We start from the raw sequence: 12815 nt of genomic DNA, 5'->3' as shown, positions 1-12815 counted from the left end.
TTTATAAAGAATTCAGATTAGATATTTGTGCAGGCATAAGGATTTCTACTCAAGGACCATGATTTTTTGGCCTCCTTCAGCAGCCCAAAATGACTCAAAATCATGTTATTGGAAGAGAGCACTCTGAGAACAAGATTAGGAACCACAGGTGGGAAATGGGAAAATGACACTTTTGTAAGGGGAAATCCTTGCACCCAGAGAAACATTAATTTGGATGCAAGCCTGTATTTTTGACTACTTGAGCATCTGAAATTGAATTGCCTATGTATTTTTCCTCCTAGAAATTTGGAAACTGTATTAGAAGAGGACAAATTGAAACTCAAACAAATGCAGAAGTTCCAGCCAAAGTTTACTGAGGCGCAAAAGAAAGAACTATTTGAAGTGCATCCATGGATTCAGAAGGGTGGATTTCCAGCAGCTGTTTCTAATTTGGTATGTTTAAAGAACACTTTCCCCTCTTTTCAATATGAAAACAAAAAAAAAATATTTTTGAGGTTTATGCCTGTGTGATAGAACTTGAGCAGCTTTGCCACTTTTCACGTCCAGTGCTGCATTTTTCCATTGTAGGAAACATATGCACCTGCCAATCCAAAATAGATGTGTTAAAGTACTTCTAGGAACATAGAGCATGCTGCTGAAAGAAGACCTCCAGCAGTTTATTTTTCCTCTTTTTCTTTTCTCAGGACTGTGTTTATTGTGAAGAAAACATCAAAAGCAAATCTTGTATGCAAGATGAAGAAGCAATCCATGAAATGGAGCTTAATGAAATGAATGAGGCCAACGGAGAAAATAGTTTAGCTTCACTGAGCCAAGTCAACAGTGAAAATGTTTAATCCACTAAGATACACTGTAAAAGCAACCGCTATTTAATTTTTGCAGTGCATCATAAGATCTTAAAGGTTTTAAAGCTTGTTTCTTGTGAAATGAATCTCATTTTATATAAAAACAAATGGATTTTTTTTGTTCTAGAAAAAGGTCATTTGTGATTAATCTCTTTCAGTTAGGGGGATTCTTTTCCTTTCTAGTCATCATGGGTGAAGGTGTACATTTTTTTCCTTTTTTAAAATACATTGCATCAAAATTTGAAATATCTGCAGTAAGTAGGATCATTGATTGGATATAGCAAATTTTCTCACTCAGTCTCACCCAGTTCTCTTATTACAGCCTCCATCTCAAATGGCTTTAATCCATGCAAGTCCTATTATAGCCTTTTTGGTGGTCAGAGGGACTCCCCTCTCCCTTTTCACTGGTAGAAAAGCTGGTTGGATACAACCCCTGATTGGATATGGTAAGGAATGTTCAAAATACTGTGCTGTCCTACAGGTTCCTTTCAACTGCCTTTCTTTACAGTAAAGCATTATTTGGAAATTGATGGGAGATTTTCCAGTGAATAAAAATTCAATATTTCGCAGTTGTTACATTATATTGAACAAAGAATTTTGTCTAGTCACATTTGTATTCTGATTTACTGGTGTTAGAAGCAATTCAGTTACATTTACCTTTTTTATATCAATAGCAAAATATCTGTTCAGTTTTAAAAACAATTGCATAGCTGAATTATCCCTGAAAGCAATTTTTCTCGATACCAAAACTTTAGGAAACGGCAATATTTTTTACTCCACTTGTCCAAGCTATCTCTTGGTTTCAAACTGTCTTCTTTAGCCTCTTCAAAACAGGCAATGTATTTCTATCTTCTAGATCAGAGACAGCTTTCTCTCTGTTAAATCTCTGACTACTTTGTCTATATTATATTTTTCTATGTTATTAGCATAGCTGCCTCTGTGATGTGGAAAAACAGTAAAATATCTATTATAGACTTCAATGTAGTTGTAAATGAAGGCTTATGCTGCAACAACATCTGGGTAGTTTTGCAGCTACTCAGTTTACTTTTGGACATTTTTGAAGCTTGTTTTAATTGGTCCTAACAATTAACTTCCAAAGATATTGTTATTGGTAAGATTGTTGGTGATTGATGTAGCACTATTTTAGAGAGAGCCTTGCTTGTAGTCCAACAGAATAGAAGATAATTTCCAAAGTTAGTCACTTCACTAAAAAGTAGTGTTTAGCTTATAGATATTGTTTGGAACATAGACCAACCTTCCTGTGCCATGTAGTTTAATAGCAAAGCATAAGAATTGCTGTACAGAATCAGACCATAACCCATTGAGGCAGATATAGAGTCGGACAATGGAGCACAGTAAAAAGGATCCAGGGCAATAATATATTAATTCATTCCTGTTTTTCATCTCAAACCTTCCCACTAGTTGAAAGCTTACAGTATGGTTGCCAACAGGTGTGGAAAAAATGTCCTGCCTTAATGTGTTGAAATGAGCCACTGAGGCTATGACAGCCCCATCCACTTTCCTCCATCGGAGGCAATACTTTCCCTCCATTTTTTCTTTCCCTTCTGTGACTGAGCCACCTTAGTTGTCTGTTTTATTCTTTCCTGAAGAACTCTGGCTGTCCCACTCTGTCACAGTATGATATTTTGTTTGGTATCTCAGCCCAGGAACCTAAGGAAAGGAATGGAAGCCCCTTTTAACTTAACTTAAATGGCACTTGAGAAGATTTTATATTCTAAGTTAACAAAATATTTTATTCAACAGAGGGGAAAGGTCAGGTGAAATAAGGGGTAAAATTTCTGAGGTAGTTCAATACAGATAACTGAGGAAAAATCAGAACATGCACAGGCTTTAGTTCTTACATTTCAGGCTAATGAGGGTTTCTTAAGCTACTCACAGTTACTAAAAATCTTTATGTTGAGAAGCTTTTTTTGTTCCAGTGTTTTCTCAAATACTCCAATATACTTTCTTTGAGTATTTTCTGACTTTTGGTTTCCAAATGGTTGGTACACTCTTTCCAGTATCCAAACCCCTTATCTTGAAACTGACTCTTAAGGTTCTGCAGGCAGTTTCTGACCAGACCAGGGATCTTTCCACTCTTCAGAGCTAACTCCTTGTTTGACTGGGTAGAGATTTTCCTCTCTCTCTCTAGAAGATCTATCCCCTTTCTTTGGCCGGAATGGAGGTTTCTGTCTAACTACCCATTTGTCCTTGCCAACTTCCCCCCCAGTTATCCTGCCTGTGTTAAACTGCTGTCAACTAAGGCTGAGTTCTGAAACTGGCAAGTACTCAACTATTCTTAGCTGGGGCTGAAATCAGACTGAATTCTTCTCCGCATCCAGTTCAGAAGTCTTTCTCTGCTCAGCTGATGCTAACCAATCAGATATCTTGGAACAACCTGTCTCTCAAGGCTCTCTGGCTTGGTGAAGAGTTAGTCTTTCACAGTCCTTTATCTGTTTACACAGCATTTTTAAAAGTGCATTCCATCACAGAAGCTTTTAAAAGTGCCGTCCATCACAGAAGCATTCCATAGCATAGAGGAATGTGACATTTTTCTACAGGCCTGTTGGCAACCCTTGTATACAGACATCCTAATGTGAGTCTGTAACCCATAAACAGTTGGCTAATCATACATTCATCTAAGCCAATAAATCTGCACATATTAATTGTGGGTTTATAGAACAAGTATTTCCTGTTTTTCAGCTTCTCTTGTGAATTTGTTTTTGGGTGTCCTAACTTTTGCTCCATTGAAGCATTATTTCCTCACCTGCTGTGTATACTTATATACCCTTCTTTTGGATCATCATTGAATGTAAAAACAAACAAACTTGCTTGTATGTAAGTATGAACTCTAATTTCAAGTTTATTAGGTGTCTTTTGAATCTTCACAGTTAACTATTTGTATATACTGCAGGTATGTTGGCATACTATGCCTATTTTAAAATGTAAACAAATTTGTTAAAGTTATTTTAGCAGGGTCACTTGAGAAATTTTATCAACATACATTTTGGCCTTGATTCTACAATCATGTATGTACTGGCTTTATGTCTTCTACTTCAATCACTTGGAAATCTGCTGTGCTAAAAACAAAGGTCACAATCCAGAGAACAGTGCAAATAGCTCAGCAGCCATCCAGGCTCTGGGTGGATGCTTTTTCAAAACAGCCTACTATGCTGCACGGCCAGCCACTTTGAATACTAGTCTGAAGAGTTTTGAAAGCAGTTTTTTGTGAAATGGTATACCAAGATTTTACATTGAAAAAGTCGGAAGTCTCATCAGGCCAGTGCAAAATCATCTCTGGTTCACAGGACTATGACCAGTGCTGTCTAGAGTTTTTTGACTTGCAGGTATATACTATTATTGTAGATCTCTTTGGTATGTTTTGTGTGTTTGTGTGTGCTCACTTTAATGACAACTTGATTTAGCTAGGGAGGGGAATGGTATTAAGAACCTAAATGTCTTAATAAAAATGTCTGTTTAAAGCAGCAGTAAGCAACCTCCAGTGTGCATGCTGAACAGTGGCACACCCAAATCATTTTGCACACCATGTAGGGCTGGTTCTCCACCCAAATAACCTGAGGCACTGGCAGTACCAATGGGGCTTGGCTTGTTCCTAGTGTCTCTGGTCAAGTACAGCCCTCGCCTGTGTCTGCCTTCCCAACATGCACATGTTTATTTGCCACCACACCCAACATCTTTATAGGTAGATGTGTATGATTGATAGAGGCCCAAAAAGGTTGCCTTCCCCTGGTGTAAAAATATATATTTCTGTTTTCAGGGTGATACTGAAATACTGTCCTGTAATTTTTTAATTGCAAGGTTCCATTTGTTATAGACAAAATTCGGAAACTATCTTCAAGGTTGTGGTACTATGTGTTAGCTTTTGTCAAAACTGAGAAGACTGTTGACATTGTGTTTCCCATCTCAAACAGTGTTTTCTGTACCCTGTGCAATATCTTGTATTTTGCCACTTGTGACTAATTTTTATTACTTGCTTTTTAGAAATTTGGTAAATAAAGCAAATTTATTTTTTATCTGTGTTCTATTTATACTTGTTATATCATACTAAACTTTTCTAGCGAATTCAGAAAAATAGTTGAGACAAAAGTTTATTTTGTTTTAAAGTTTTAAAATCTTTTTTCCTGTCTCTGAACCATACTTGTATAGCCCAGTCTCTGCGAGCCTTTCTTTTTCTGTGCTTAGCAATACACTGAATTATCTATGTATTCATTTACACCTCAATAATTAAGAAATGACTATCCTAGGAGAGTAGGGTGCTGATCAATTTATTCCTTCAGTTTCTTAATTTTCTTTATTGTCCATAAATCCCAGTTTGAATGTGAAAACAAATGTGAGCAGTTTTCCGTGCTGTCATCTTTGTCCAGTCCATTGCACCACCTCCCTAGGTTCTTGTGATGGACTGCACTTTAAAAGCTCATAACTGCTGTGTAAACATGTGAAGGACTGTGAAGAGTTAATGCCTCAAAACAACTTGAGTGACAGGTTAGCATCAGTTGAGCAGAAAGACTTGGGAATTGACTGCTGAAGACAACTCAGTTTGAGTTTAGCCCTGACGGAGGAGTGGGTGGATCAGTGAAGACCCCCATTCAGGCCAGAAAAAGAGATTGATCTTCTGATTAAAGAAGTGAAAGAGTGGAGTGATCCCTGTGTGCTTAAAGAAGGCATTTGGGTGCTTGGTGGTGTATCCTGCTTTCTGAAACATAAAGTCAGATAAACTCAAGAAAATATACTGAAGTGTTTGGAAACACTGAAACCAAAGCCTTTCATCTCAAAGATTTGAAGACCAAAATTTGTGTAAAATTTTAAACTCTCATGTGCTGGAAGTGTAGGAACTGGAGTCTGTGATTATAATAAATTACCTCAGAGTTATATTTGATTTACCTCAGGTATTTTACTCCTGATTTCACCTGACCTTTCCCCCCTCTATGTTGAATACAATATCTTGTTTATTTTTTAACATTCTAAAGCCTTGCATGTGCCTTTTTCAGAAGTTTAAGGGTAATCTTGCCTCTTCCCTCAGGTTCCTGGACTGAACCAGTATCAAAATGCAATAAAGTGACAGGGTTGGGACCATATATCTTCAGATGGGAAGAGGATGGATAAGGAGGCTGTTCAGTCAGAAAGGAAGAGAAAAACAGAGGGAAAATCCTGTGTCTAAGTTAGGGAACAGGGCTAAGCTGTCATATCTCTATATAAGGCCTTCTACTTACATGTCTATCCCTCAACTAGACACCTTTTTCATTAGGCTTCCTAGCTTTCCTTCTCTCAGTTCTTTCTCAGCCCAGTACCTGCTCTGTCCCCCATTCTGCTTCTGATATCCCTTGGAGATCATATATCTCCTGTTCCCTTCCTCTAGCATTCCTTTAGATCCAGTGTTCAGCTTCTAGCCTTCCATCCAAATAACATGACTTCCCTAATATTATTCTGATATATAGTATTATTTTCATATACACATTTGTATTTATTTATTTCTATTTGTATCCTGCCTTCCCTGTGAACAGGCTCAGGGAGGCTAACAGCAAATTAACTTCACAAAATGCAATAATCTATTATAAAACAGTATTAAAATACAACATTAAACAATTATTAAAACATTAGGGTTTGTAGAATCTTTCGGGATCAAGTGCCATGTTGTACTGGAGAAAGTTTTCCTTCCAGACGTTTCGTTCTCAGCTGCGGAGAACATCCTCAGTGGCGTTGCAGCCGGAGCAGGCGCTCAGACCTTCTTGGCTGCTGTGCATTGAGTTTGATAATCTTTGATAATTATTAAAACCATAATATGTAAAATTAATATCTTTGTAAGAATGAATACAGGATTTAGTGCTTGCATTGCATCCTTCTCAGTTCTTGTAGCAAGCCACTTACCTACTGTGGGGAGAGGCATGATTTGGCTTTCTTACCTATATTTAACCACACACCCAAATCTTTTTACTTTGTCTTTGTGGAAGTGTGCCTGGTCTCCAAAACTGCATTGCTTTGTTTATCCAGATCCACCCATGATATAACTGAGCTTCTGGTGAAGGCATTTGTCCATGTCCTCGTCAATTTATGGAATCCTTTATATAGTAATAAAACCATAGTGGTATTGGCCAAATAGAGCTCTCCCATTGGTTGATGCCCACGCTCCATAAACTATTGGCCCATCATGCATCAGTCACCACCTCTGGGTTCCCATTGGCCTGGCTCCCCTGTCTCCCACCTACTGCAGGCCTGGGAACACTGAACAAACCACCAAAACAGTCTTTCCTCAGACAGACACATCTCTGACACTTTTCTGTGTCTTCTCCATCAACTGGCCTCAGAAAGGGCTACCACTCTACTGCATCCTCACAAAGCATTTCCTCGGAGACCATGGCAGCTTTCTCTTTCCTGTCACTCCCTCCTCCCCTCAGCCTCACCTGAGAACAGATAAGAATTGGGCCCTTGGGAAAGCTGCTAGCCAGAGGCTGTTGCTGGACAGTAAAAGGACGGCCCTCAGCAGAATATAATGCCATAGAGTCCACCCTCCAAAGCAATTCTTTTCTCCAGAGATCTGTTGTCTGGAATTCAGTTGTGATCCCAGGAGATCTTCAGGCTCCACCTGGAGGCTGGTTACCCTATTTCTGGCAGCACCCTCTGGGTGACTTGATGCCACCTGGCTGGCATGACATAACTAGGCCTGGCTGCTTGCTCCTGTTTATCAACAGCCATCCTGTGACAGCCTGTGTGACTTAGCTGTTGCAAACTCCAGGTTGGGAAATCCCTGGAGATTTGAGGAGTGGAACCTGGAGATAGTGGGTTTGAGGAGGGGTGGGACCTCAGACAGGTACAATGCCATAGACTCCACTCTCCAAACCAGCCACTTCTTCCTGGGGAACCATTCTTGCCAATGTCCAGGTGAGGGATGGAGATCATTCAGAATTGAGCAGGGCTCAAACCTGGTCCCCAAACAACCTCCTTCTCCTGCTTGCTTTTCCAGGGCTGCTGCTGTAGCCGTGCCTTACTTTACTCCCCCCACCCCTCAGTGACTCTTCACTTCCGGTTTCCTGCCTCTCGCCTCTCTCCCTCTAACACACAGGCACACAGAGAGCTCTGTGGCTGCTTCATGTGGGAGAGATTTTTTTGCCTGCCTGTTTCTTTCTCCCTGCCTCTCTCTCTGTCTGTGCCTCTCTGCCCCCCTTTCTCTTTCTCACTGCCTTTTTGCCTTTCCACTTCTCTCTCACACACCCCCCCCCAGCTATCTCCTCCTCCTGCTTGCTTCTCCAGGACTGCTTCTCCTCTTTTGGGGTTAAAGGGGGAGAAAAAAGAAAGTGAGAGAACCATGTTGGACTCTTGCGGCAGATTTAACACCAACAACATTTTTCCAGGTGTAAGTTTTTGTGTACAAGCACACTTCTTTGGAGGGAGGGGAGAGGGTGAGAGGATGGATTCTTCTGACAACTACAATGTACTTTGAGAAAATTATTTTGGCTTATTCTGAAAAGTTGGGGGTTTTTAATAAAAAAAATTTCTCTGTTCTTTTCTGAATTTATTTTTTTTTTCAAAAAGACTGCAATAGGAAACTTGGTTTGGTCCTTATATCTTGGAGAGTGAAGTAATTTCAGATGTCAACTGATAATAGCACACATTGGTAATGAGACAGAAAAACTAGGACCAATTTCTCACTCACTTTATGTCGCTCTCACGTTCCTCTTCTCAGCAGGGCTTCCTTCCGATTTCACACTATCTGCCCCCCGGGGCTGCAAGTAGTGTCAGTGTTTTCACACAGCAAACAGAAACTGGTTTTTAGAGGTCTCTGCTTGCTGCATGAAAATGCCTGATGCTACTTGCAGCCCCGGAGCAGATAGTGTGAAATCGGAACAAAGCCCCGCTGAAAAGAGGAATGTGAGAGCGGCGTAAGATGAGTGGAAAATCAGTCTAGGAGGATGCATTGTCTTAAGCTTCATTATCAGTTGCGATTCAGCAATTTCTCTTTCTAATCTCCCTTTGAAATTCCCTTGCAAGAGCACTGCTGCTCTTAGGTCAGCAACTGAATGCTGTGGTTTCTAATGTCAGACTCATGACAGTTTATTCTTTGCATCCTCCTGGACTGAATCCTCCTGGATGGAATTGAGACCTAAGTTTCCTGTTTCATTACCAATGCTGGTATCTCCACGCCTACTACCCATCTTTCTATCACACCTACTCCAATCAAGCCTACTATTGGCATTCACCCACTATTGCCATTTGCCATCTGAAATCACCTTTATAAAGTTTATATCTCTGGTACCTCATACTGCAGTCAGAGCCCTCTGCTCACAACCTGAGTTCGATCCCAGTGGAAGCTGGTTCAGGTAGCCGGCTCCAGGTTGACTCAACCTTCCATCCTTCGGTAAAATGAGTACCCAGCTTGCTGGGAGGAAATTGTAGATGACTGGGGAAGGCAATGGCAAACCACCCCATAAAAAGTCTGCCGTGAAAACAACATCAGAGTTGAAAACGACTGGTGCCTGCACAGGGGACTACCTTTACCTTTTTATCTCATATTACATTTTATGGCATGCATGGCCCAGCCCAACAAAGTGGCATTTATGTCAGATCCATCCCTCGTAACAAATGAGATGACACCACTGTTCTTCACAATTGCTCCCAATGTCCACTACCTTCTACTGAGCCCATGTGACCCTTGAATTTATGGTGAATTTAAAGCAGTGAAGTGGAGCAGCAAACATGTGGAATGCAAACAGGAAACCTGGCAGTGAATATAATCAATCACAATCCAGGACACTTAATTGTATCTCTTCTACAGTAGCGGCCATAATAAAGCATACCTGCTTCTCTGCCACCATGGATCCAAGTAGCAAGGTTTCTTTGAAATATAACTCCTCATCATGCTTGTACAACAGCCCACTGTGACCTGTTACTAAGCCTGTTACAAATAAAATCATGTTCAAGATGGCTTGGACTTTGCTGGCTGATCATCTTGGAAAGTCATTGGAGCACAATCATGCCAAGCTTTAGGAATTAATTTTGGTTGCTGGGTCTGATGTAGACAAGTTGCTTGGAGGAGTGTGGCCTACCATGACTTACACTGTGCAACTAGATGTAATATTTGGCTTGAGCCTCTGGAATGATAACAGATTCATACTGAGGGAGGCAGTCATTTCAACTGTCTTAAAGGAAGGGATCATGAGATCCCTCCTTTAAAAATCATCCTTGGACCCAGAAAATTCAAGTAATTAGCAGCCAGTGGCAAATTCACTATTCTGATTACCTCCAGGTTGGACTATTACAATGTGCTCTTGGGAAGTTCACCTTTGAAACTTTCTGAAAGTTTCACCTCACTTAAAATGCAGCAGGTAAATGCTAGTAAGTATTAGTTACAGACATCATATTTTTAAAATTCTTAAAGGTCTACTCTGGCTGCTAATTTATTCAAAGCCCTGTTTATTAGTTATGAGACTCTTTATAGATTGGCTCCAATAAATTCAAAGAAACACTTCACCCTTTATTAGTCTGTCCATTGGATAAGATTCCCATTAGAAGGCCTGCTAGGTTCACTCATTTTCAGAAGTAGTGGGTGAGTGTCTGAAATGTGGCCTTCCCTGTATTGGCCCCCATGTAATAAAACTCCTCACTGATGCTCCCCTGGCACCATATTCACAATCCCAGGTACCATGTCAAGTTGTTTGATTCTGCCAAGCCTTTAAGATCCCCTCTCTTCTAGAGTTCTGTCAACTTGTGTTTTTTTATTTAAAAAAAAATCTGATTCAGTTTTGAATTGTTTGCAAATTTTATCCGTTTCATCAGCTGTTCTTACCTCGTTGATCATTTGTTTTATTAAGCTGCCTAAAGAGGCACTGTTATAAGTATTTTAAATAATACATGTGCTGTACCACTGAGGAGGAAGAGGATCCATAATGTGAAAGACATGAAACAGAAGTGAGTGGGATGTAAGTTTAATATTTGTAAGAAGATGTCAGTTCTTATAACTGAAGCAGAGGTGGGGGGGGGGAGAGATGTTATTTTTTTACATAGATTTCATGAAGTCTTACCATGGATATTGTTCAAATGGAGTTGTTCAAATAGAACCAGTCTTCCTTTTAGCCTTTTGACTATGCACTTTGTTCTTGGTGATATTGTTGTTGTTGTTGTTATAATTATTAGTTATTGGTGGGGTTTTATAAAGGGGAGGTTGAAGTTTAAAATGAACATTTATATTGCTTGCATATATTTGTTATTTGTACATTTGCCATACCTTTAATAAATTTGTTTATACAAAAAAAAAAACCTGTTCCAAAGGGCAGGCTTCATAATCATTGCAAGATTGTTTGTCAAAATGGTTGATCGCATATCCTGTCTCCCAGAATTTTTATGAAGGCACATGGCCTTGGCAATTTCCTCTCAAATATATTTTATTCCAAGTTGTGTGTTTTGTGTCCCTGATTCCTTTCCTTAAGCTATCAAGTATTTCAGTGGTGCTGCTTGCAATAGACTGAGTGGGAAGAATAATAAAGGTCAGACTGCAAGTGATGTGAATAAGGAGCAGATGGCATCTTTTGGCAACATCCAGATTTTTCATTCTGAAATTGACTTCAGGAAGCTGGGCTGCAAAATTAATTGCTTCTACTGTTTAACTTGTACTGAGTCTCAAAGATGGGGCTGGGTGGGGTAGAGCCCTATGAAACCTTTTTGTGCATGGAACCTTGGAAAATTGCCTGAAGGGGGGAGGAGAGATACTCCTTAGACCTCTGGGATCAAATAATCTTCTGTTCATGATGCTGTTCAAGTCCCATTCATTTCTTTAAGGTTGCTGAGGTTATGCTCCTGTTCTCATTGGTTTTAGTAGGGGGGGAGGTCAAAGGAAATTAAATTAGCATTAATACACACTTGTGCTCATTGGGGATCATGTTCATTGGATTTTCTGCTTTTGGCAAAGCCTTCCGAGAAGTAGGAACCAAAATCCCATTTCAGGTTGTTGTTTTTTCCTTAATGCACATTCTGTAACATTAAAAACTGGGGGGAGAGACAGAATATAAAGAGAATACTGAGACTTTCCCAAAAGCAGCAGCTGGAGCCACAGAGGTGGCAGTTGCTTTCTGAGACGGTTTTGTTCAGCTTCTATTATCTCACTCAGTCCTGCTTGCTGGTATTGTGTGTGCCGAGGGCCATATGGCCCATCTGCTCTGCACAGACAGTCTGTTGGCAAAGAGAAGGGTGGCTCCCAGCACTTGCACTGGGTTCCCAGCCAAGGCAAAAATCCAAACCTTCCTGAAACCCCCCTCCCACTTTGCAGAAACAATAACTCCATTTGATTAGATTTGGGGAGGGGGAATCTGCAAGATTTAAGTATGTACTAAGCTGCCACTTTAAAAGTGCAAATCCTCTCCAATAGTCTACATTTTTAGAGGTCACTGTGTAGCAATACTTAGTATTAGAAATAAAGCCACATGTAAGAGAGCAAATTCATTTCAAGCCTAGGATTACAGTCTTTAGGTTTCAGATATGCATCAAGCCCCTTGCAGCAAGGATGGGGTCAAATCCAAAATCAGTTCTAAAAGACTGCTAGGCATACACTGACACTGGTGCACATCCCATGTTCCCTTTCTAAGACTCTGTGAACTGCAAACTAGGAGCTCCTGTAATATATTTTGGAACAGCCTTTTCTGCTCACCCAACCCCATTCTTTTTGAAGTGATCATTTAGACTGAGAGATCTGGAAAACTTAATAATTCACTGTTTCATGATGTTTCAGTCGTTCCTAAGGAAAAAGGAATTGTATTACTTTACTGTTTTTAGAATTGTTCTGTGGTTCAACATTGCTACCTTCATTCTATATGTCTATACTGATGACTTTGTCAACAGGAATGCTAATACACAGGTAAGTATACACTTAACAGCTGTTTTATCTGCTTCATTTACACCCCACCTTTCTCTCCATTGGGAACCCAAAGTGGTTTACATGACTCTCTTCTTCTCGCAACAACCCTGTGA

At 40.0% G+C, this 12815-nt stretch overlaps 1 protein-coding gene across 1 annotated transcript in view; it reads left to right on the top strand.

Moving 5' to 3' along the window:
• PER2 (period circadian regulator 2) overlaps nt 1–1420 on the top strand; it is a 29215-nt gene extending 27795 nt beyond the window's left edge. Inside the window, exons 20-21 of the mRNA XM_060242162.1 lie at nt 282–432; nt 684–1420. Of these exons, the coding sequence (XP_060098145.1) occupies nt 282–432; nt 684–833 (301 nt within the window). The 3' untranslated portion in view covers nt 834–1420. The remainder of the gene's footprint in view (nt 1–281; nt 433–683) is intronic.
• Nucleotides 1421–12815: the final 11395 nt, after the last annotated feature.

Source organism: Heteronotia binoei, chromosome 6 (assembly GCF_032191835.1).
Source record: "Heteronotia binoei isolate CCM8104 ecotype False Entrance Well chromosome 6, APGP_CSIRO_Hbin_v1, whole genome shotgun sequence".
Lineage (NCBI taxonomy): Eukaryota > Metazoa > Chordata > Lepidosauria > Squamata > Gekkonidae > Heteronotia > Heteronotia binoei.
This window is presented reverse-complemented; position numbering and strand designations above follow the sequence as displayed.